We start from the raw sequence: 22,745 nt of genomic DNA, 5'->3' as shown, positions 1-22,745 counted from the left end.
AAAAAGAAAAGAAAAGGCGTACACCACCCGCTATTAACCAATCAGGGGGCACAACGATGTCATTCGGGATGGTGATTATGTAAGAGAGTGCTATGGTTGTGAAGCTTTCGACAAATGGAGAGTGACGAAGTTATCATTGTGTGCAGTGGTTGTCCTTCACCGTGCTCTGTGGTGAAGTTCAGTTTTTTTAGAGTGCACTACGAACTTCATCTCGCTTCCTGAAAATCTTACCGAATATACAATGTTCCTGTCTGATCCTGCGTTCTACCAATAATATTGTTTCTCTATTTGAAGCGGAAGTATCATAAAATTCCTTTGTACTTTCGAAAAGTATGGCGTCAAAGGGTAACGCAGTCTGCGATGCGTCCGGCAGTATTGTTCCCCCAAAGTTGATTTCGGTCTACGCACCACTGTTGCTAGCGCACTTCCAACGTTGGGTGAAGAGCGGAGAATCTCGCGCTGTTGCTATACTCTAGAACAGAAATTCACAGCAGAGCGCGCTGTGGGCTAACCATTGCCACGAATGATAGGGTTATCCCTTCTCTCTTTTGAAGAGAGAGGGACAATTTTGTGATGATTATCATGCTACATCCAAATTTGAGACAAAAAGGCGTGCGACTCCTCTCTCTTGAAATCAGGAGCAATAAACCTGACATTTATAGCAATGGTGCGCGCGCACTGCGCTCTGTGCGGTGAAGTGAATCACCCCAGGCCATAGTCATGATTTAGTTGTTGTTGTTGTTGTGCGGTGAAGTTCTGTTTTTTAAAGAGTAGGAGAGATATAATAAAAATAAGTAATACAATAAATATTTTTTTTTTCAGTCCATAGTTGCGCTTCTTTAACCCTGAGACGTAAACGTGCTTTTGCAGAGCTTGCTCCGCTGTCCTGGCCCATCTCACGAAAACAACGGCGCAGCCGGACTGCGTTCACTCACCAGCAACTGTCTGCTCTGGAAAGGACATTCGAGCGAACAGCCTACCCAGACGTCGTCACCAGAGAAAATCTTGCTCTCTGCACCAACTTGCCAGAGGCACGCATTCAGGTAATATTAGCGCACACATCGAATGTATTTTTTAAATAAATTATCTTGCTCCGTCATAACAGAAAAACTAGCGGTCTTCCTGCACTCTTAAAAATGAACTTCACCGCATAGCACGCTCCTAGCCAACCATCCTCTCGAATGTTATCGTTATCTGCCGTGATTTCTTGAAGACGGGAGGCGTACGCCTTTTTTGTGACACTTATGCTGCACTCTTAAAAACGAACTTCACCGCATAGCACTCTCCTAGCCAACCATAGTCTCGAATGATATCGTTATCTTCCTTGATTTGTTGAAAAGGGGGGGGGCGTACGCCTTTTTTGTGACAATTATGAACAGCGTAAGTGTCACAAAAAGGCGTACGCCTCCCGTCTTCAACAAATCAGGGCAGATAGCGATATCATTCGGTTGGTTTGCTAGGAGCGTGCTATGCGGTGGAGTTCATTTTTAAGAGTGTGTTCATGATTGTCACAAAAAAGCCGTACGGTTCTCACTTTCAACAAATAAGGGCAGATAACGATATTATTAGCGAGGGTGGTTGGCTAAGAGCGTGCTGTACGGTGAAGTTCATTTCTAAGAGTGTGCTGATGGGACGTGCAGTAACGTGATAACAATCGTTGAGCTACCGAGAAAACAGTGATGGATAACTTTAAATTGCGCGTAATGGTTTCCAGATATCGATCAATACTGCTGCAATGCGTTATGACGTAATGCTATAGAAAATAGCGCGCAGTGAGCTTGGTGCGAAGAAAAACTTTTTGGACCGCACCACGAGAGGTCGAGATGCCTGGTTCACACTGTTGCGTTTTCACGCGTTGCGAATGCGACGCGGTACGGTTGTCATGACAACGAAGTACAGGAAACAAAAATCAAACGCACCGCATGAGTTGAGCTCGACCGAACTGCATGCGGTACGAATAACCTCCAGCTATGCGGCTGGCCAATCAGCGAAGGCGTGTCAATCCGCGTACATCGCTGGAGTGGAAGTGCCATCCCGGTGTCATTACCTCCTTTACCGACGCCAAGCAGTTTAAGAAATGTTTATGCGACCGTTTCGCTGTATGGCCATTTCGCAGTCTCGATATTGTACACTTGCGCTGTGATTTGCTTTTAATCGACTCAAATGTTTCATTTTCTATTTTATTTACTTCCACGTATCTGTGCAATTTGCTGACTTTGTTGGTATTTCTGTATGCTGCTCATATTAACATTATATTATTAAATGTTAACAACTCCCCTATGTATTGCCTCACGGCATTGAGGGTAAATAAATAAATAAATGAGGTTGAAAAGGTCGCAGAACTCGGCAACCGTCCGCCCTCCGCATAAGCGAGTCTAAACGAGCTTCCTGCACTGGACCCGTGGATGACCATGCGACTATTGAAGTTTTCTCTTGTTTTTTCTTCTAAACTTTTCTGCGCCCACGGTTACTGTGACGCTATTTATCGTCTGAGCTTAGTTTTCGGCGCAGAGCACAGGGGTGGGGTGGGGGGTATGTTCATTAAGAAAAAAGAAAAAAAGGAAGGTTAGCCAGGCAAAGGGCCGACTTGTTATTCCAAAGAAAAAGGAGAACGAAAAAAAAAACACACAAAAAAACACGACAAGTAAGACAAAGGAAAGGCAGAACACAGGAATTTCTGAGGAGCTTGGGCAATAATGATATCACATTAAAAAAAGGGGGGGGGATATGTTTAATGCAAATAAACAAAATGAGAAGGGAAACGTTAGCCATGATGTTAGCATTAAAAGGCTAGAATAAGTTACATCAGAATAGGGAACGCCAAACGCAAGCTCGATAACGCCTTGTTCCAGCCCTAAATTGCTACTGTATTCGCCTCGAGATCGAACTGTAGGTGGCGCTGCGACGGATGCCCTAGTGGGGATACGGCGTGATCGGACGCAGCAGGCTCTGGCTTTTCTACGCAGATATCGCAGTGTTTCTGGATGAAATGCTGCTGTCAGTGCCTCACATATTGCGGATGTGTTGAAATGCGATACTTAGAACGCTGATAAGGTGTGAAAGTAGACAAATATTGCTGCACTGCGAAACGCTCAAGTCGCGAAGTTGTGAAAAGAAAATATCCTGTGTGCTTTTGAAGGGAAACACTGCCTCCTTTGTTCCAAGCGTGATTTTGTTTGTCTTTTGCAGCTCTCGCTCGAATATTTATTCGTCGCTTCTGTATTGCTGTCTTCCCCTGTACCTTTTTATCTTACGTCGAGACAACAAGGATTAAAAAAAAAAGACTCACTCAAAATTCGTGTCTCCACTGATCTAAATGTACAATGTACGAATCAACAATAACAATGAATCTAAATGTACAAATGTGCAAGAATGTAACATAAGGGCAGAATAGCCCAGTAAGTATTGAAGTCCCTCGCGATTTTGCGTCGAGCGAGTACAGGAGAGGTTCGAGGTTTGATTCGTCTACTGGGCGGGCATTCACTAAATGGTGCTAAAATATGTTACGAGATGACCATACTTCTGTGGTGGACTTGACTTTGTGGTGCTACCGGTCAGTTAATAACTACATATAAAGTAAGTTTTTGGTTCCAGCGGCAGGTATATATTCTGAAACACGCTGTTGCACACGTGCTTCATACCCCAAAAAACACGCGTGTTTTACATATTACGTTCAGGGATGGTGATAGCATTTTACCTTGAATGCGTGCGTTCCAATGATTACGTATGTGAAAGATAAAAGTCTAGTCTGCCATACTGTTAGATGAAATGAGATGAAAGCTTGAAATCCACACATTTAAAAACACCCGTGTCATAAATATATATATTGATGCATTCATATATTGCATATATTAATACATTCGATACAACTTGTGTCTAGCGCGTGCAGAATATCCTAACTGAGCATTGTGACGTAACTTAGGACAGCTGGCACAGAAACCATTCTATAAATAACTGTGACATAGTTTTATACTTATAATAAAAAAACTGTTACAACATTGACCTTCGCTCTTGGTACATTTTGTTTGACACACAGAACCGCAGTGACAAATATAATATAGCAAGGGCCGAGTGGAATCTGCATACTGGAACATATGCACGTTCTGTAGTTTTTTTTCCTGCTAAGCACGCTGGTGCAGAGAACTAGAAAACTTCAAAAAAGTTTTCCACCAAGTCATTTTCACTCATTTCGAAGCGATTTTAAAAGCACAAATGCACAGAAATTGAGCCTTCCAAGCACGTTTTTGAGTGCGATGACCACAGCGAAAGCACTGGCTCAAGCCGCGCATCCCCACTAAAGGCAGTTCACGGAGCAGCCGCATGGCGGCGACGCTGTTCGATCTCGAGGCGAATAGCTTGCGGATATGACACACACCAGCATTCTGCAGAGTGACTTATACCCCTGTCACACGGGCATTTTCGATCCTGCTCGACCGAACGTGCTTGAACCCAATGCAGATCGGATGGTGCTACACGGCCGCTTCCAAGCAGGATCGAACTTCGATCCTGCTTGACTCAAGACAGTTCCCATAACAGGATTGAAAATTTCAAGACTGCTCGACGGCCGCCATTTGCATCCTCGACCCCGGTGAACTGTCATAACTTAAGACGGACATGCGCGCGAAGCTACAAATGATGCTTACATCGGTATACGATAAATTACCACTAATATCGCTGTTATATAGGAAACGCGAAATTAATGAGTTCCGTTTATTCATTTGCCTATATTCTCGACACCGCGGCACACATGGCGGGCATAACCGTACAACAACACGTAAACACCGCTGGGCGGGAGCGACTAATCTTGGCTTTTTAAACGGATACGTACTCAGACGGCGACGGTTGCGCCGCCTCTCGCGCCGCAGGTCAACCATTCAATGCGCATTGAAAGTGGCCGTGTAGCAGCGTCAAAACTCGAGCGTGCTCGGAAAGTTCGATGCAGATCGGATTCGAGAAGGATCGAAATGCCCGTGTGACAGGGGTATTATTTGCAATAGGGGAAGGTGGCTTTCTGCCTTCATTCCACGGCCACCCTTCCAATCACATCCAACTGACGTTTCTTATCTTCGCCGGAGTGCCATCGTAACTGTATACGCCATATAATGTAGTCATTCATGTGCACATAGTCATACATCTGTCCTATACAGACAGTAGCGTAAACAGAAAAGTACTTCACGAGGGTTTCCGTACGAATGTTACACGTACAGTATGGGGCAGCATTGCTTGCAGTACTGCTCCTGGATAGTTCTTTTCTTTTTTTCTTCTTTTCTCGTTACACGTGCGATGAGGATCTCGCACCTGTCTTTCCTTTCCCTTAGTCACTAAGTGATAAGTGAGTTTATTTTTTGTTCGGTACCTGCCAACAGCCAGAGGCCCTCTACACTCTTAAAAATGAACTTCACCGCATAGCACGCTCCTAGCCAACCATAATCTCGAATGATATCGTTATTTGCCCTGATTTGTTGAAAACGGGAGGCGTACGCCTTTTCTGTGACACTTATGCTGTTCATAATTGTCACAGAAAAGGCGTACGCCTCCCGTTTTCAACAAATCAGGGCAAATAACGATATCATTCGAGATTATGGTTGGCTAGGAGCGTGCTATGCGGTGAAGTTCATTTTTAAGAGTGTAGGCAGTGCACCAGTCAAAATTACAAAATACAGATACACAGGCAAAGGCCAAAATTCGCGCAAGTTATACAATACTGTGGAATTAACAAATAATCGATACACATACAGACCTAAATTGTCTATAATTAGAGAAAATATCAAGATCCGCGCACACTATCTGATTATGCAAAAGTTGCATTCGAAAAGTACACTCTTAAAAATGAACTTCACCGCACATCACGCTCCTAGCCAACCAACTACTCGAATGATATCGCTGTGTGCCCTGATTTGTTTAAAACGGTAGGCGTACGCCTTTTTTGTGACACTTATGCTGTTCATAATTGTCACAAAAATGGCGTACGCCTCCCGTTTTCAGCAAATCGGGGCAGGTAACGATATCATTCGAGATGATGGTTGGCTAGGAGCGTGATATGCGGTGAAGTTCATTTCTAAGAGTGTAGGTACTATTGAGTTACACACGGACGGGTAAAAAAGTAAAGGAGTCCTACTAGAACGAGCAGTGCATCGAAAACATATGTCAGAGAGAAGGCAACTTGAATAGACCTTATTGTTCAAAAGCTTATGGAGAAAGAAAACGTCACACAAGGTACACTCTAGTAAGGTCACTAAGGTACAAGTTCGGGGGAGGGGGTTTGAAACTCCGAGCCTTCGTCCCCCCCCCCCCCCTGGCTAAGCCACTACCTGCGCACCCTCCGTAAAACAGAACATCATCGCATAGCATCATCCTAACGGACCATTATCCCGAATGACATCGTTGGCTACCATGATTTGTTGAAAACGAGAGCACGCCTTTTTGTGACACTTAAAAATAATAATAATAATAGTAATCTTTATTAACGTGCCCAAGAACAGCCAAAGCATTGGTATTGGCGCACGAAGACAATGCATTACTTACACATACATATTAGGCAAAACATAACATGTTCAGGAACAGGAACGTAACAGGAACCTCCATATTTTTCTTTCCTTTCCAATCCAATCCAATCCAACGTAACAGGAAGATATTCACATTGATACATACAGTACAAACATACAGATATACAGTACGTACATGACACTAAAAGGAAAGGAAAAAAAAACTGTGCAACTTCACATGTTACTCAGTGAACGCCAGAGGATAGTTTTGAAAACGTTTGTATGGGAGTTAAAGATATCAGAGAGAGGTGAACTGCGTTTGTCATATTTGTGTAATACGTGCGATCGGATCTGCAGGCATATGGTGGAATAGGTACAATATATTCGTGTGTCTGGTCACGTTGACAGGTACGACGATATGAAGCTGATGTAATAAAGATGGTGTATCGAGAAAACTGTGTGATATCTTATAACAGAGCATAATATCACGAAAACGGCGTCACGTTGAGAGTGGTTCGAGGTTAAGAAATGACATTATCTCCCTGTAGGCATACATTCTAAAGTCTGGTCTCTTTCTCGTAAACACGCTGTGTAGAAACTTTTTTCTGGACATACTCAATCCGTGACGAGTCAGTGTAGGAAAGAGAGTTCCACACTGGAGACGCGTATTCCAGTCGCGCTAAAATTAAGGAGCGATACAGGTGAAGAAATACAGGCCAAAGGTCAAGATCGACAAAGTGTATATTAGGCAGTAAGTAACTCGAAAGTAAATTACTTTTTCGAAACAGCTTAGGAACTTGAGGTTCATTTTCAGCCTGAAACTCTGTGAGTCAATCAGTTGCTTTTTTGTTTGCACAGTAACTTTATTTATTTATTTATTTAATTATACTTAGTTAGTCCTAACGGACCGCTACAGGGGGGAAAAGTAGGCGATATACAGGTGATGATAACAACGCTTCAACGCGTCTTATTATAGATTAAACGTACAAGTCACAATAACAACACTACATAGATATGTCAACTAGTGCATTAGTGAAAACATTTACATCCTCTGTCATGATTATCGACTGGGGTAGGGCGTTCCATAGATCAATGGTATCTGGGAAAAAGGAGTATTTAAACGCATCTAAGTGCGCATCTTAAGTGATAGCGAGCACCTTTATATTCTGTAATTTCCCCACCTTTGCGTGTACCCATTAGTGTACCCATTAGTGTACCCGTGCAGTTTCTTGGAGCCGTCACTCACCCCCGGTTGAAAGCCATTCCACGTTTTAAAAAAAATCCTGAAACACGCATCTGCGTTAAGATATCCATACCTGAATTTTGATACACAAAAGAGCCGAAACTGAAAAAGCGCGCTTATCGCGCGCGATACGCGCGCGTATCACCTTCGCCGACAGAAGCTTATCTGGGCGGGAAAGCGGTTTATCTGGCCCGCGGGTCGGCGTCTACTCCAATCAGCCCCATCACTCGAAATCACAAATCACGTGGGATACCTATGACCTCAAATGAGGGCTCTACGTACCCCCTGTGGCCCAGGCCACCGCGGTTTCGGTTTTGGCTCATTTGCATATCAAAATTCGGGGGTGGATACCTTCACGCACCTGCGTGTTTCAGGATTTTTTAAAACGTGGAATGGCTTTCAACTGGGAAGCTCTCTCATTCTGATCTCCGGCTTTTGCCCCAAATCCCCTAATTCAAGAGTTCCCTGATGAATTTTAGGTGATGCGTCATTTTGTATAGTTGCACAATTTCTTCGAGAGCATGTCAGCGTGGCTGTCGAACTCAACCGCAAAAACAACATCTATGTTGCTCTCATTGCTTTTTTGATAAAAATTTCGTAACGGATAAAAAAAACACCCGGTATATACAAAAAAAAAAGTACAATTGGTGTCACAGAAAAACAGTTTTTCTTCTTCTGTTGTCAACGTTACAAACACGACAGATGTCGACGTAACGTTGGAGGTACCGCGTTCTAATACAAAATAAGTATATAAACATCAATGGATTCTAGATATAGTTTCAAATGGCAGTCACGGCATTATTCACCTCGAGATCGAACAGTGCGGCCACCATGCGGCTGCTCCGTGAACTGCCCTTAGTGGGGATGCGCTGCTTGCGCCGGAGCTTTCGCTCTGGTCATCGTGCTCGAAAACGTTCTTGGAAGGCTCACTTTCTGTACATTTGATCTTTTAAAATCCCTTCATAGTGAGTGAAAATTACCTAGTAGATAACTTTTCATGAACTTGTCTAGTTCCCTGCACCAGCGTGCTTAGCAGGGAAGAAAACTACAGAACGCGCATATGTTCCAGTATGCAGATTCCTTGTTACTTCATATTCGTCACTGCAATTTTGTGTGCCTTTTGATTTGTAAAAAAAAAAAAAAAAAGAAGAGATGTTAGTCCCGAGCCACTCGGGACTGGCTACTCCAGGACGTGTTATTCAGAAAAGAACGCTTCACTTCAGGTACGCTTTTCGGCAACAGATACACATTCATGAAATAAAAAGCACTATTAATGGCCTCGCATTAAGGCCTCGAGTCTGAGAAAGAACGGACACAAGATAAGATATCAGTGGAAATGCTTTTCCCGTGTTTACCGAGGTACGATGTTTACACGACCGAAAAATTAATAAAACCCATAATTAGGCGCTTCGAAATTAATCCTTGCGATTGGCCGGACCGTTGAAGAGATAGTTCCCCCACTTCTCACGCAGTCTTACTGGTCGCATTTATGCGCCACACAGGATTGGTCATCGTGTGTATGTGACCTTAGTTAACCTTCTGTTTACCCGGTACGACGTGTATTTTAAGGAGGAAAGCCCACTTATTGCTCTCAGTATTTATAAGTTGGAGGGATTTTCCCGCTGTACACTCATACACGGTACATAATTAGCCATTCTTAACGATACGTGTGTGAGAAGGTCTTGAAAGGGTATTTCCCAAGGCGTATAGAATCGTTTCAGAAGTGGCAGAAATATAAGGTATAGTTGAGACATTACATTTATCGGCTCAGGAAACGATGCCGTCTTTTAAATGCGTTGCATCGAGGGTTGCAGCTAGCGGAAACTGCGCGGAGAATATCGTTTCGGCGTAATGTTTGTGCGGCGTATACTTCCACGTGAGACGCTGGACAGTGTGCGGAATAACGCAGTCCTCCACTTGCAGTGCTTACCCAGGCAGCACACCGTCATTGGACCAACATAGGTCCAACACTGGCAGCCAACCTGGGTTGCCAAACACGGAAATTGCCGATACTGGTCCAAATGTTGCAGGCTCGGGGTGAGCCAATGAGAAATATGAATACCTATAGCTACAATATTTCGTGCCTTGTTTTAAAGGAGCTACGAACTGTATACGAAGCGAGCCCGCCTACTGCGTCGGCTACAAACGGCGATTTCAACGTGTTGTCTTGTCTGTGACACCTTTTGTAGCGAGAGGCGGACCCTATTATGTATCTATTATGCGCGGCTACAAAATGGGCTACGCCTCCCGTTTTCAACAAATCAGAGACGAGAACGTTGTCATTCTGGATGATGGATGGCTAGGAGCGTGCCATGTAGTGAAGTTCATCTTGAAGAGGGTAAAGCAGAACGTTATGTGTGCCTCCGCGTTGGCGTCTGATTGGGTGCTACAATTCTTCAGATGACGTAACGATGGATAGAGGTATCTGGACGGCGGTGCGTGTACACTCTTAAAAATGAACTTCACCACATACCACGCTCCTAGCCAACCACCATCTCGAATGATATCGTTATCTGACCTGATTTGTTAAAAACGGGAGGCGTTACGCCTTTGCTGTGACAGTTATGACCAGCATAAGTGTCACAAAAAAGGCGTACGCCTCCCGTTTCCATCAAGTCAGGGCAGAAAACGATGTCATTCGAGATGGTGGTTGGCTAAGAGCGTGCGATGCGGTGAAGTTCATTTTCCTCAGACGCTTTCAGACATATGTCGGCACTGTTCCCCTAGAAGTCGGCCCAGGACGCACATTTCCCCAGGGCGTCAGTCGTGACGTTGCCCACATACGTGAGGCCGACAACGGCAAGCCCTTTCACCATCACCACCACCACCATCATTTTTAAGAGTGTACTCGCCCGAATACGAAAAAGAGTGCGTTTTTATATTAACGCTGCACAAGTTATGCAGGAGAAGAATTGAACAATAAATTGTAAATGGAATTACGAAGCGTAGAAGAACAACATTACATCAAATTAAACCCGTAACTAAATACATGCAGATAGGAGTTTTTACCTCCTTTAATGCAGAGCATGGAAACAGGAGCGCATTACACTATACATTCTAAAAACAGAGCTTCACCGCAAAGCACGCTGTGCGCCTGCCATTGTCACGAATGATAGGGTTATCGCTTCCGATTCGAGGAGAGAGAGGGGCGCACGCTTTTTTCTGGCAATTTGGGTATATGATAATTGCCAGAAAAAGGCGTACGCCTCCCCGTCTCCTCGAATCAAAAGCGATAACCCTGTCGTCCGCGGCAATGATTGGCGCACTACGTGCTATGCGGTGAAGTGCTGTTTTTATAGTGAGCAATCAATTGGAGTGATTGCCGTTTTCATGCAAACTAGACATGCCGCACCGGCCTCGGTGGCTCAGTCGGTAGCGTGTTCGCCTGCTGATCCCGAGATCGCGGGTTCGAACACGGCCGAGGACGCCAGCAACTTGGTGGCAGGGTACAAGTTGCTTAGACACGCCGTCTTCCGCGAGGGATGTTAAATACGGGGTGCCGTGTGATGAGCTTTCATCGCACGTTAAAGAACCCTCAGATGGGCAAAAGCAATCCACAGACCGACCGCTGTGGCGTCGCTCATGATCTCAGTTGTCTCGCGACGTAAACCCCCAATTATAAAAAAAAAAAATAGACATGCCGCAAAGCCGTGTAACCTTCGGGTACACTACCCGATGGGTTATGGGTGGCGAAATTACTTTTAATCAGTTTCCGCGCGAAGCAGAGCGAAGAAATCGCTTGAACCCCCCCCCCCCCCTCCCCCAGTTAAACCGAAAGGTTCCCTGACATTTCCTTTATGAGGTTCCCTTGCGATGCCTGGGTATACAAATAAACGACTCTAACATATGAATCGGTGCACTGTAGCAAAATTAGAGCTGTTTTCAGAATCGCCTGTGTCAAACAGCACGGCTAAGGTGAAGTAATTGTATTCTTCCAGCGATTGTTCCAGTAATTGTTCCAGCGATTTGTACGCTCGTCGAGTGTCCGCAGTGAACTGGCTAGGCGAAAACAGTATAAGATAAACTACAATGAGCTGTGATCGGTGGCATGTTTTGTGGCTGCATGAGCAGCTGCTAATGTGCAGATCAAAGGGACCGTCATGTTGTATACCATTCACGAACAAATTCGTCTTGTATAGCGACACTTGTCTGATCCCTTGAAAGAAAAATAATAACGAAAGAATGAAGCACGAAATCAGAGTAACTATTTAATACGTGAGCTTTCGGGCAGAGCCTGCCCTTCTTCAGACCTGAAGAATGGCAGGCTCTGCCCGAGAGCTACACGAACGCCGAAACGCAAAAAGAGGAAGAAAAGAAGGAACCAAAGAAAAGAAGCAAAACAGAAAGCAGGAAGCGCAAGAACGAACCAAAGGCTTCAGCTAACGCATTTCCAAAGGATCCAACTGTGGATCTTCCTAAAGTTTTAACGTTAGCTTATACGTCTAAGCCTACACGGAGAACTAGAGTCCTGCTCGTGCCCCCGACCCGGCCCGGGCTTGGTATTGGTTATGTGCGCCGGACTGGTCCATGCCCGAGCCGACAGAAGATGCCAGCACGGGCTGCCGGATCGGGCCGGAGCCAACAAACATGTGTGGCCAGGCGCGTGGCCATCTTCGTCGTTGTCCACGGCCCGCTACACATGTTTCCGATAGTCAGGCTCGACCGGGTCACGCAGATAATTCCACGCAATGGAGGACCAATATATCATCACGTGCCTGCGTCATCCCTGTGCATAGTATTTGCAAAAAGAAGCAACGGACGCTGCATTGTGCGTATGATTCGACCCTCTAGAACATTCTCAAAGCCACTTTACATTGCTCTTGACTCCTCACGTATCTCACAAACACGTTCGCAAAGCTTGGTGAGAGGGGTAAGGATTGGGGGGAGTTTGTGGACAGCACCCTCTACATCCACAAAAACTTGGTAGTGTAAGGATAACGCGCTTTCCTGCTTGCGTCCTGGATTTAATTTGGTTGGGCGTTAATCCGACAGTTCTTGTATGTGTGCGGTCGTCTCTTGTTATAAATTTGTGTGATAAGCGCTTGAAACGCATACGTCACGGCTGGAAATACTAGGCCAGGGTCTACGCGCTGAGTCATTGGACCGGGCTCTATTCGCGGAGTCACTGGGCCGGGTCGTGCTCTATGCACTGGGCGATCGGGCCGGGCCGAGCCGCACAAAAAACATGAAGGTCCGGGCCATCTTGCGATGCGCCAGGGCCGCGTCGGGCCCGGAAAAGTCGGCCCGTGCAGGACTCGACGAAGAACAATGTGTAAATATGGGGTAAATGAAATTTATTTTGGGGGAGAGTTTTCCATTACTTCTGATCGCTTTTATTGAATTGCATTATCGAGAAATTAAATTTTAGCAATTGAAGTCGGAACAAAGAAAGGAGGAAGTCACTGAAAAGGTTATCCAGCTGCAGGACTCGAACCAAACTCAGAACATCCATCGCGAACTCCGAAAGTTGTCGGATCAAGTTTTTCTTTTTAATTTTTTTATTTTTTACAGTAACATGAAGTGCATCCCGCATTTACCCCGTTCTGTTGCAAAATACATTCACTACTGCAATGGGAATAGCTATAAAAAAGAAGGATTGCAAAAATTTTTTCGTTACTTACAAAAACGTTACTTTAAGAGGAGATTAAGTTAGTTACGGTAACTACACGAACAAAGCAACTCAGTTACAGGCACAGTTGTGCTGCACAAATGATAACGAGATCAGTTGCGGCTAGTAAAACCAACTTAATTACTCTGCAGTTAGTCTACTTTCCAAAATGGCGGAAGCAAGTCTTACTCTACATTCTTCACCAGTGCAATGTGAACCACTTGCGCAGGTTGTACTGGAGCAACATCTACTGCTCCAAATTTGTCTTTTCGAAGTTTGCCTCGCTTTATTTTAAAGCATCCATACCAATGCTCAACAACCACCAACTGGAATACTGGACAGGACCAATGCTTCTTCCGTATTACACTTACGAGCGGTGACCACAGGACTGTTTTCTTGTCATCAGAGTACCGTACTTTCCGGTGTATAACGCGCACCCCTAAAAACGGGCCGAATTTGAAAAATGTTCGATGTATAACGCGCACCGCCATGGTGCTACAAGAGCATGAGAGAAGTGATGTTCTGAGGCTGGAACAACATGGAAGGGACAAATACATACAAAGCCTCAAACTGCCTAAGAGAGAGAAGTCACTGTGGAGGCGTGTTAGCTTAGCTCAATTGGTAGAGCCCTGGACCGGTAATCCAGAAGATGTGGGTTCGAGTCCTACAGCTGGCTAACCTTTTCAGTGACTTTCATCTTTCATCGTGGTGCTACAAGCTTCTGTACTGCCACCAGTATACACAATAAACCAAAGCGATGTGTCATATATGCATATCATGTAGCATATATGCGGTGTATCATATATCATATATGCATATGCTATATTTGAAACACATTTAGTAAAATCCGTTAAACTCCGATGCAACAGCGTCGCTGCCATAGTATACTTCAGTCTCCTGACTGCTTTCCCTTTCGCGTCCCTTCTCAATCACGCCATTCTTCTGAAATGAATTCAAGATTATTCACTGCTGAATAGCATCCTTAAGCAGCATCATTAACCTTTTATGAAGTTCAGTGCCCTTTCGCCGGTTTTGTCAACCGACCCTAAGAGATATGGGAGAAAGCCACAGCATACTCTGGAAGAGGCTAGAATTTGTACGTCACCGACCTGAAAAGAAACTCTGTAGGAAAATGTTTCCGTGTATAACGCGCACGGTTAGATAACGCGCAGGACCTCTTCAGAACACTTTTTTTACTGTATAACGCGCGCGTTATACAGCGGAAAATACGGTAGTCGTAACGTTTGATATTTGTAGCAATACCGAAATGAACTTTCATTTGAGTCCTTTTTGAGGCTTGAATGTCAGCATTGTACGTGCGTGCATTAGAGTCACTAAATAGGGAGCAGAGTAGCGACACTGAGCCACGCCGGCAAGCGAGACCGCCATTTTGGGTCCGGCGCGGCTGCGTCGCCGGGCAATAGAACATCAATCTCCCCCTCTCTCCGCAAGAGAACAGCGCGCACTCGACCCAGCAGGTCTCAACCAAGGAAACCGGTCTTGGATGAATGTGACTCAACATGGACGGCGCGTTCTTGGAAGGAGAAACCACGTGACACGATCGGCCCAATCGCGGACACCGAATCGCGGCTCCGGCGCGGAAAAGGAATGCGATACTCTGTAAACCTATGTAGTGACTCTGTCGTGCTTATCTAGCATAATGAATATAGTGGAGTAGTGAGGAGTCATCACTGGTATAGCTCGAGCCAAGATGCGCCGCGTGCTTGTTCCCCTATGAAATCTGCATCGCTGCACCTCTGCTACGGGAAGTTGGGTAAGCCAGGAATAACCCGCGGCGAAGAGTACTGAAAGGAAAACGCGAACGCTTTCCGAAATCATTGCGACAAACTTACGGCTGTCAAAGTAACTAGATACTGCACCTATAGATGCTAAAAAAAAGGGTAACTATGTAGTTACAGCTGAAAGTTACTTTGTTGTGAAGAAAAATCAGTTGCAGTTATTGTTTGCTTCTCTATAGTAACTACAGTTACTGTGATTGGTTACTTCCCCAAATTGGTTGGCTCAATGAGATGCGCCACAAGGGTATCGTGTACTCATCTCCCTAAGCATATACAGTTATACATGACCACTATAGAAGCGCGTAGGGAAGACAACAACAACAACAACATATATATTGTGATGATGAAGTGGGGAGGTTTTCCACTCTAGGAGTGGAACGCTACCCCATAGCTAGGGGTCTAATATGAGTGGTGACGATGAGAGATGACGGGAATGATCGAAGTGGCGATGACGATGCTGGACGTGATCGTGATGGTGGGAATGTCTGGGGGCGCTGCTGGGGTCATAATGAGTCCTTTAGGCCTGTCGCCTCAAAGAAGTCAACCACGGGACGTAAGGCCGCCCTGGAGCCGGCCGCGGTGTCCCAAGGGCCGAGGATGGTCGACAAGTTGAAGGGGCGGCAGCCAAGGGTGGCAAGCTGTGACTGCAGTGTACGCCTCTCGCTGACATAGGTCCGGCAGCGGAGGAGTATGTGCTCAAATTTGGCAAGTACGCCACACTCGTTGCATATAGGGCTAGCTAGGGAAGACAAATATAGGCATAACGCACAGAAAGCGCTTTCTGTGCCTTGTGTCTGTGTTTGTATTCCCTAAGCGCTTCTATAGTAGTCATGTTTCCCAAACAGGCCCAGACGGACGTATTAAATATACAGTACAGTTCTACTTCCTAAAGTTAGTTTATTTGACATAGAATCGAGGTTCTTATGTTGTGAACCGGTTCAAGTCTATATCTAAGGTTCAGCGTTTTCGGGATCTATTCCTCGTGAGATTCGGCTGGTGTTTTTCGGCATTTATATATTTCGACTAATTCCGATATTTTTTGGGCATTTCAAAACGTTCATGCCAAAAATAGATGCGAAAAAATCGGCAGCTGTAAACACAAGGGAGAAGGGCCTATAGTAGGAGAGCAGCATGGTCTGAGGACATTGAGAACATAAGGAATTCCCTTTCCTCTGTTGGAGGGTTGCGCGAGCCCTCTTGACCCACCGACCAAAGTGGCACAGAGGAAGGTATTCCCCTGAACTAGAGGCTATAGCAGCTCTGCAGGGCGGTATTCCCCGCATTTCACCTGGAAACGAGGTGAAGGGAAAACGATAATGTGGTGCCCTGGAGGAAGAAAAATCTGCTCAGGAAACGGCATTTTGGGAACATGCAGACAAAAAAAAATAAAAAAATCGGCGAGTATTTTTTGGCACTTTTCGGCAAACGTCGAAAACGCGGATTCCTACCTATATCATTAGTTCGTGGCAGCCTCATCGTCATCGACGCTCCTTTTTGCACACAGGGGTGACACAAATCCGCCATTGTGTAACTAGCCTCAAGCGGGCGCTTTTGGCAAAACTGCCATCCTGGTCGCACGTCATAGAAAACGTCATTTTGAGGTCACGTGACTTTGTTTACATGTCGTTTTGCCGCTTACCGACATATTTTCACCGTCATAACACCAAGAGATGACCGTATTTTGCCAGCGTAAGCTATGCAGTGCTTCTTCCGCAACATGGTAGCCCATTTCACCTTTGTTTAAGTACATCGCATCGGCTCGGTAAGTTTTAAGGCGCGGTCGTCATCACATCTTTGGAAGTTGTCAGCAATACGAGGCTTTATGTGTAAAACTGCGCGTTTTACTGCGAGATTATCGGATAAAAATAATTACCGTGATCGAAAACCATCTAAAACGTCGTCCAGAAACAACAACCGCATTGTTTACAGACGGTTTGGCCGCCGATCACGGACGCCGCCATCTTTAAGGTTACGTGCACCTTGACGTTTGCTGTGACGTGCGACCAGGACCTGTCCAGGATGCGTTGCGTTCGCCCAGCACGCTTTCGCCTACGGAGCAATCCATTGGATGCCACCCTTGTGTTTTTGCATCTCCGCGCTTTCCATGCGCCTCACCCGGTGCTCGAAATAAACATCCCAGTAAGAAGTGAGCAGGAGAAAGCGCTTTGAAATCCTTGGATCTTCAGCGATGTAAGTGAGCGGTCTCGAAATGATAACAGTAGATGGCTCTTCGAACTTGAGGGTGCTCTTTCCCAAAACCTTGCGGAGGCAGGTCTTGACGCTGCGGATCAATCTTTCCCAAAAGCCGCCACACCAGGCAGCACGCTCTATAATGAGACGCCAAGCGACTCGGTTCGGTGTAAGGAGCCCGGAGGTCTGCCTGAACCAGACGCACCACCGCGTCGGAGCAATAGTGGCTCCGTCAGCTCCATATATACCGCTGAGGTCGTCGGCGACATATGCTCTCTCTACTCTTCCGGCGTATGCTGCCGCTCTTGGGCGAGCGCGCCAATTGCCCGGACGAGCCAATACTCCGGGAATTGTTCTTTCAACGCCTGCAAAACACGGTGCGCATGATGCTCACCACGTCCACCAGCATTCCCCTTGAAGCCTTAGCTGAGATGGTAGACAAGATTATCGACGTTGCCCCGCCGTCCAACACCGCCAATTCTTCCTTAAACGCTTTGATGTCGCATACGGAGTCTATTTCTCTCCGTGACCAGGTGGCTGGCCTATCCTACTCGGTGCCGTCAAACCTCCGCATCCGAAGGTCCCGGTCTCCTCGGCCACGTTCTCCCCGTTGTATTAGCCGGCACCGTAACTCGCCGTCACATCATTCACCTGGCCCATCAGACTTTCGTTGTTTAGGTCCTCAAATGCCATCCCCCATATACCTTTCCGGGAAACACGGACGTCAACATCCAAGGAGGACGTGTGCTGTTGACCGACATCAGAGTCGTCCTCGTCTCTTCTTCGTCACCGACCGCGCTGTACAGCCACACGTTTCCTGGTGGATACGGGCGGTGAAGCTTGCGGACGCACACCTACAAATTCGCTTCAAGCCATTCGGGCGACTAACTCAACCCTTATTCCAACATACGGCGAGAAACTCGTTTCACTGAACCTTGGTCTTCGCCGAGACTTCCGCTGGCTCTTCGTCATTGCCCAAATTCCTCATCCATTATTGCGGCGAATTTCTTCGGCCATTACGGCCTCCTGGTTGATATGGCCCGTCGATGACTCATTGATGTCACCACCAACCTCTCCGTCCAAGGGATATGTTCGCCCGTTCCACTTCTCAGCCCCATGCTCCGTCGCCGCCTTCCTCGAACCGAGTTCGACCGCGTCCAGCAGTAGTTTTCCAGTCTCACCCAGCCTCCCAACTGAAAGCTTCCTGTCCAGCATGGCGTCCAGCATTTAATTGAAACAGGAGGTACACCTGTTCACGTTCGCTCATGCCACTTGGCTCCAAAGAAGCTCAAGATCATGCACGAAGAATATGAATCATCGAGGTCCTTGTTCACCGCCCTCAACATGGTTTCCAAGAAGACCGGGGATTGGCGGCCATGTGGAGATTGCCGCGCTCTCAATCGTGTCGCCGTCGCTACCTTATTGTGCACGTTGAAGATTTCGCTAATCATTTCCACGACGCCACTGTCATCTCGAAGACTCAACTCATCCCCGGGTACCATTAAATACCCGTGGCACCTGAGCACATCGCCAAGACTACCATCACCACACCCTTTGGATTATTAGAGCGCACACGGATGACAAAGCTGAAGGTTGCATGGAGCTCACGTTGTCCATAATCTTGTCAGGAAGCTGCGCCAAGGCTTCAATAGGGATGTCTTCGGAGCTGATCAGGACCATTCGAACGTTCGATGGAAGGCACTGCAAGAAGAGCTCGCGCAAGATGGAAGCATCGATGATGTTGCGCGATGGCCCAGAAGTTGTTGCATCCTGCGTAGGAGCTGGGACGGTTTACGATCGCAGAGTTCTTCAGCGGTGACGTGCTGCTGAAGACGCCTCTGCTCCGATGCTGTTTTGCGCCGAACAAGCTCTTCTTTAGCCATGTCGTAACCCCCAGTAACGGGTGGCGCCATGATGATGTCGCGGACAACGGCAGCCTCTGCTGGGGACAATGCAGTCACCACATAGTAGAACTTGGTCAATTGGTTGACGATTCCGCGGGTGGCAAGCTGGGATTCTATGTGTGTGAACCATAGTGCTGGGCAGTGATGTCCCCAGAAGTTCACTTCTGGGGGGGTGCAGAGCTTTCAAGGGGGGGGGGGGGTCATGCTTGGTGAAGGTTCCACTTACGGAATTTTTCTTAGACACGGAAAGAATCGTGGCACAACGGTGACATATCTGCACAGCTTTCCCGGTTTATTTGTACATGTCATTACTTTAGTACATTAGAATAGAGATTCATTGTGAACGGCATTTCAACATTAAAGGGGCCGTAAACAGGTACAAAAGGTGTACATTTCTTTGTGTTATATTAATGAAACTTAGGCAGTGAAAACTCCTTGCAATTACTAACGCTCAAAAACAAAAGGCGCTTGCATACGGATGAAATATTCACTGCACTCTTTCGCAATTTAGCTCCGCCCCGCGCTCTAACTTTACGTCATTTTGACGTAGCGCTTTCCTCACCAATTACGATCGAGTGTTCCACGTATGATTTTATTTCAAATGCGGAATTGGACTAGATGAACGTGAATCCTCTTCTACTCAAAATCTAAACAGTTGCAGCCTCAAACCAGGGATTTCCCTACACCCCCTCAGGTGGGGTGTACACCCTCCCTGCATTTTTGCAACATCCCCTGTGAAATTTCTCAGGTGACCCCACCCAGCTCGGCCACCAACACGTTCTGATAGTGAGTCCGGCGCAGCGAATTACATCCTGTGCTGTCAAACTTGGGCTGTAGGACCACAGTCATGCAGATGATCGTACGATGCATTTTTCCAAAATCATTTAAAAGTGACTGGGCAATGCATATATTGCGTGTATGTACGACCAAAAATGCGTGCGGGCACGCAAACTCAATGTGGATAATCAAGGGCCATTTGCGCCCAACTCAACCAAGCGAGGTATTCTAACGTTTTCACCGTTGATTGCTAGGTGTTCGTTGACAAGATTTGACAAGATTGACAAGATGGTAGTCTCTTAACTTTGTCGGTCGTGTGATTATGCATCTTAAAGGGGCCGTAAACAGGACACCAAACATTTCTGAAATAATGATACCCCATGAAAGAACGCAGATCATAATACCAAAATATACATTTCGTTCGGCTCGTGCCAGCTCATTGACCCATATAACTGCTTTCAAAGATGAGTAACCAGCGAGCCTCTCTCCACCACCCATACGTCACATGGCTACGTAGCGTTTTGCCGTCCAATCGGGGGGCCGAGCTGCGCACATGACGTTTCAAATTACCAGCCAATAAACATACTTCGTTATCAGCTGTGTGTCGGAGCGCTCAGTTTGTTTGTGTGAAACGACGTTTTGCGCTCCGTGGTTTCGAAATTCAACGTCATGACATCTTCAACATCTCCGGCTGGCGCAAACGTCAAAAGTTCGACTGCTGTCACATGACGCGATTCGAACCCGGGTTCCTCCCAGCCACGACGTGACATGGCCAGCACGCTATCCACTGTACCACGCGACCTGGTGCCGCCATGCCGCATGGCTCAAACCAAAGTACGGCAGCACAGTTCTCGGAACCATTCGAAGATGACGAAGATGTCCCAACGCGCAACTAACAAAGATTCCGGAACTGTAGTGCCGGATATTCATTCGCGCTCGTGGTGTGCTGCGTGCTACTGCCCAGAAAACGTAGTGCGCGTATGATACCTAAATTAAACGCATTAAAGAATCCAACCTAATCCTAATCCTAAATTAAACCATCTTGTCAACGAACACCTAGCAATCAACGGTGAAAACGTTAGAATACCTCGCTTGGTTGAGTTGGGCGCAAATGGCTCTTGATGATCCACATTGAGTTTGCGTGCCCGCACGCATTTTTGGTCGTACATACACGCAATATATGCATTGCACAGTCACTTCTAAATGATTTTGGACATATGCATCGTACGATCATCTGCATGACTGTGGTCCTACAGCCCAAGTTTGACAGCACAGGATGTAATTCGCTGCGCCGGACTCACTACCAGAACGTGTTGGTGGCCGAGCTGGGTGGGGTCACCTGAGAAATTTCAGGGGGGGTGTTGCAAAAATGCAGGGAGGGTGTACACCCCCCTGAGGGGGGTGTAGGGAAATCCCTGGTGCTGGGTCAGCAGGCCAGAATGGTGGAAGCTTCAAAGAAACTGTGCCGAGTCGGACAGGCCTCGTTCGAAGGCTCCATGTAGGCGCGGTAGCGACGGTGCGATCATGTCCAGTGTTCTGGTCACCAAATATTGAGATATATCCCGTCCGTGGGTTGATAATATTTATTCTGGTAGTAATACTGATGGACTGTGCGATATGTTCATGCGCGTGAGCAGCTTGAAAACTGCCGTCGTCGTAGCTACGGGCTTCTCGAATTTCTCAAAGCACTTCTTGTTTAAATGCAGTCTCGATCTCTGGAAATTTGGGGAGCATCCACATTCCCTAAAATGTATTGTCAAGCTTCCTGAGGGCATCAAAACTCTATCCTTAGCTGCTTGTGTTTCACTACGGCTATCAGACACCAACTACCCCGTTTCAACGAGTAGGAAACACGGATTTGTAAATAGTATCAGTTGATTGCATTGCACATAACCCCATATAAAGGATCACAGTGAAACCCCTGAAGTCCCTCTTATTTAGAACTAGTAGTAGTTTTTGTGTGAAGCTGCGGTATTCCTGTCCACCAAATAATTTAAAGCACATGTTTCAAATGCCAGCACGATAACCTCCTGAAAAGCCATGCTCACTTGTCTGGAACTACCGTTTTTAAAACCTATCCCTAACGTGTGTAGCATCAGGGAGGAAAACCATGGGGCACGGTAGAAAAGATAGACAGACAGACAGATAGGCACACGCACGCACAGACGCGCGCGCGCACACACACACAGTCTAACGACTGTGTAACAGCTGGTCTGGCTACTGAACATGTTCCAAATTAATACAACATGGCTTGACACGGTACGCTGGTTAAAGTTTAGAAATAAAATAAGTAGTTAGATGTACATGGCATTAACACCATGACAGTTTCCTTCCCGCTTTCATGCGCTATACCGTTCCTCCTTCTTCAAGGAAGTACTGAACTATATTACTACATTGTGCTGCATTACACGCTCCTTTGACAGAACTTGAACATAGCACAAAATAAAAGGATAGTGAATATAATTTGCGGCTTTACGTTCACGTTTTATGGCTGCAGCAGGGGTGCAGGAAGGACATTCCGAAGCCGCGTTACATAAATACATAAACAGCTGTTTGCCAATGCACAATGCACAGAGAACGAAACCAAAGAAGTCAAGCGGACAAGCCAATAGTCCATGCCAAGACAAGACAGTTAAAACCTAGAGCAGTGACGTCGGTGCGCCCGTGCGCAAGGTTTGCCGACGATTTCAGGGGCGGGCGGAGAAACTAATAAATGTGTTTTTTTTGTTGAAAAACTAC

At 46.4% G+C, this 22,745-nt stretch overlaps 1 protein-coding gene across 1 annotated transcript in view; it reads left to right on the top strand.

Annotated features, from left to right (window-relative positions):
• LOC135369392 (diencephalon/mesencephalon homeobox protein 1-like) overlaps positions 1–22,745 on the top strand; it is a 76,730-nt gene that overhangs the window by 8,104 nt on the left and 45,881 nt on the right. The window contains exon 2 of the mRNA XM_064602985.1: positions 871–1,043. Coding sequence (XP_064459055.1) covers positions 871–1,043 — 173 coding nt within the window. The remainder of the gene's footprint in view (positions 1–870; positions 1,044–22,745) is intronic.

The sequence above is a fragment of the Ornithodoros turicata genome, chromosome 9, assembly GCF_037126465.1.
Source record: "Ornithodoros turicata isolate Travis chromosome 9, ASM3712646v1, whole genome shotgun sequence".
NCBI lineage: Eukaryota > Metazoa > Arthropoda > Arachnida > Ixodida > Argasidae > Ornithodoros > Ornithodoros turicata.
Note: the sequence above shows the minus strand (reverse complement) of the source record. Positions and strands in the feature narration are given on the sequence as shown.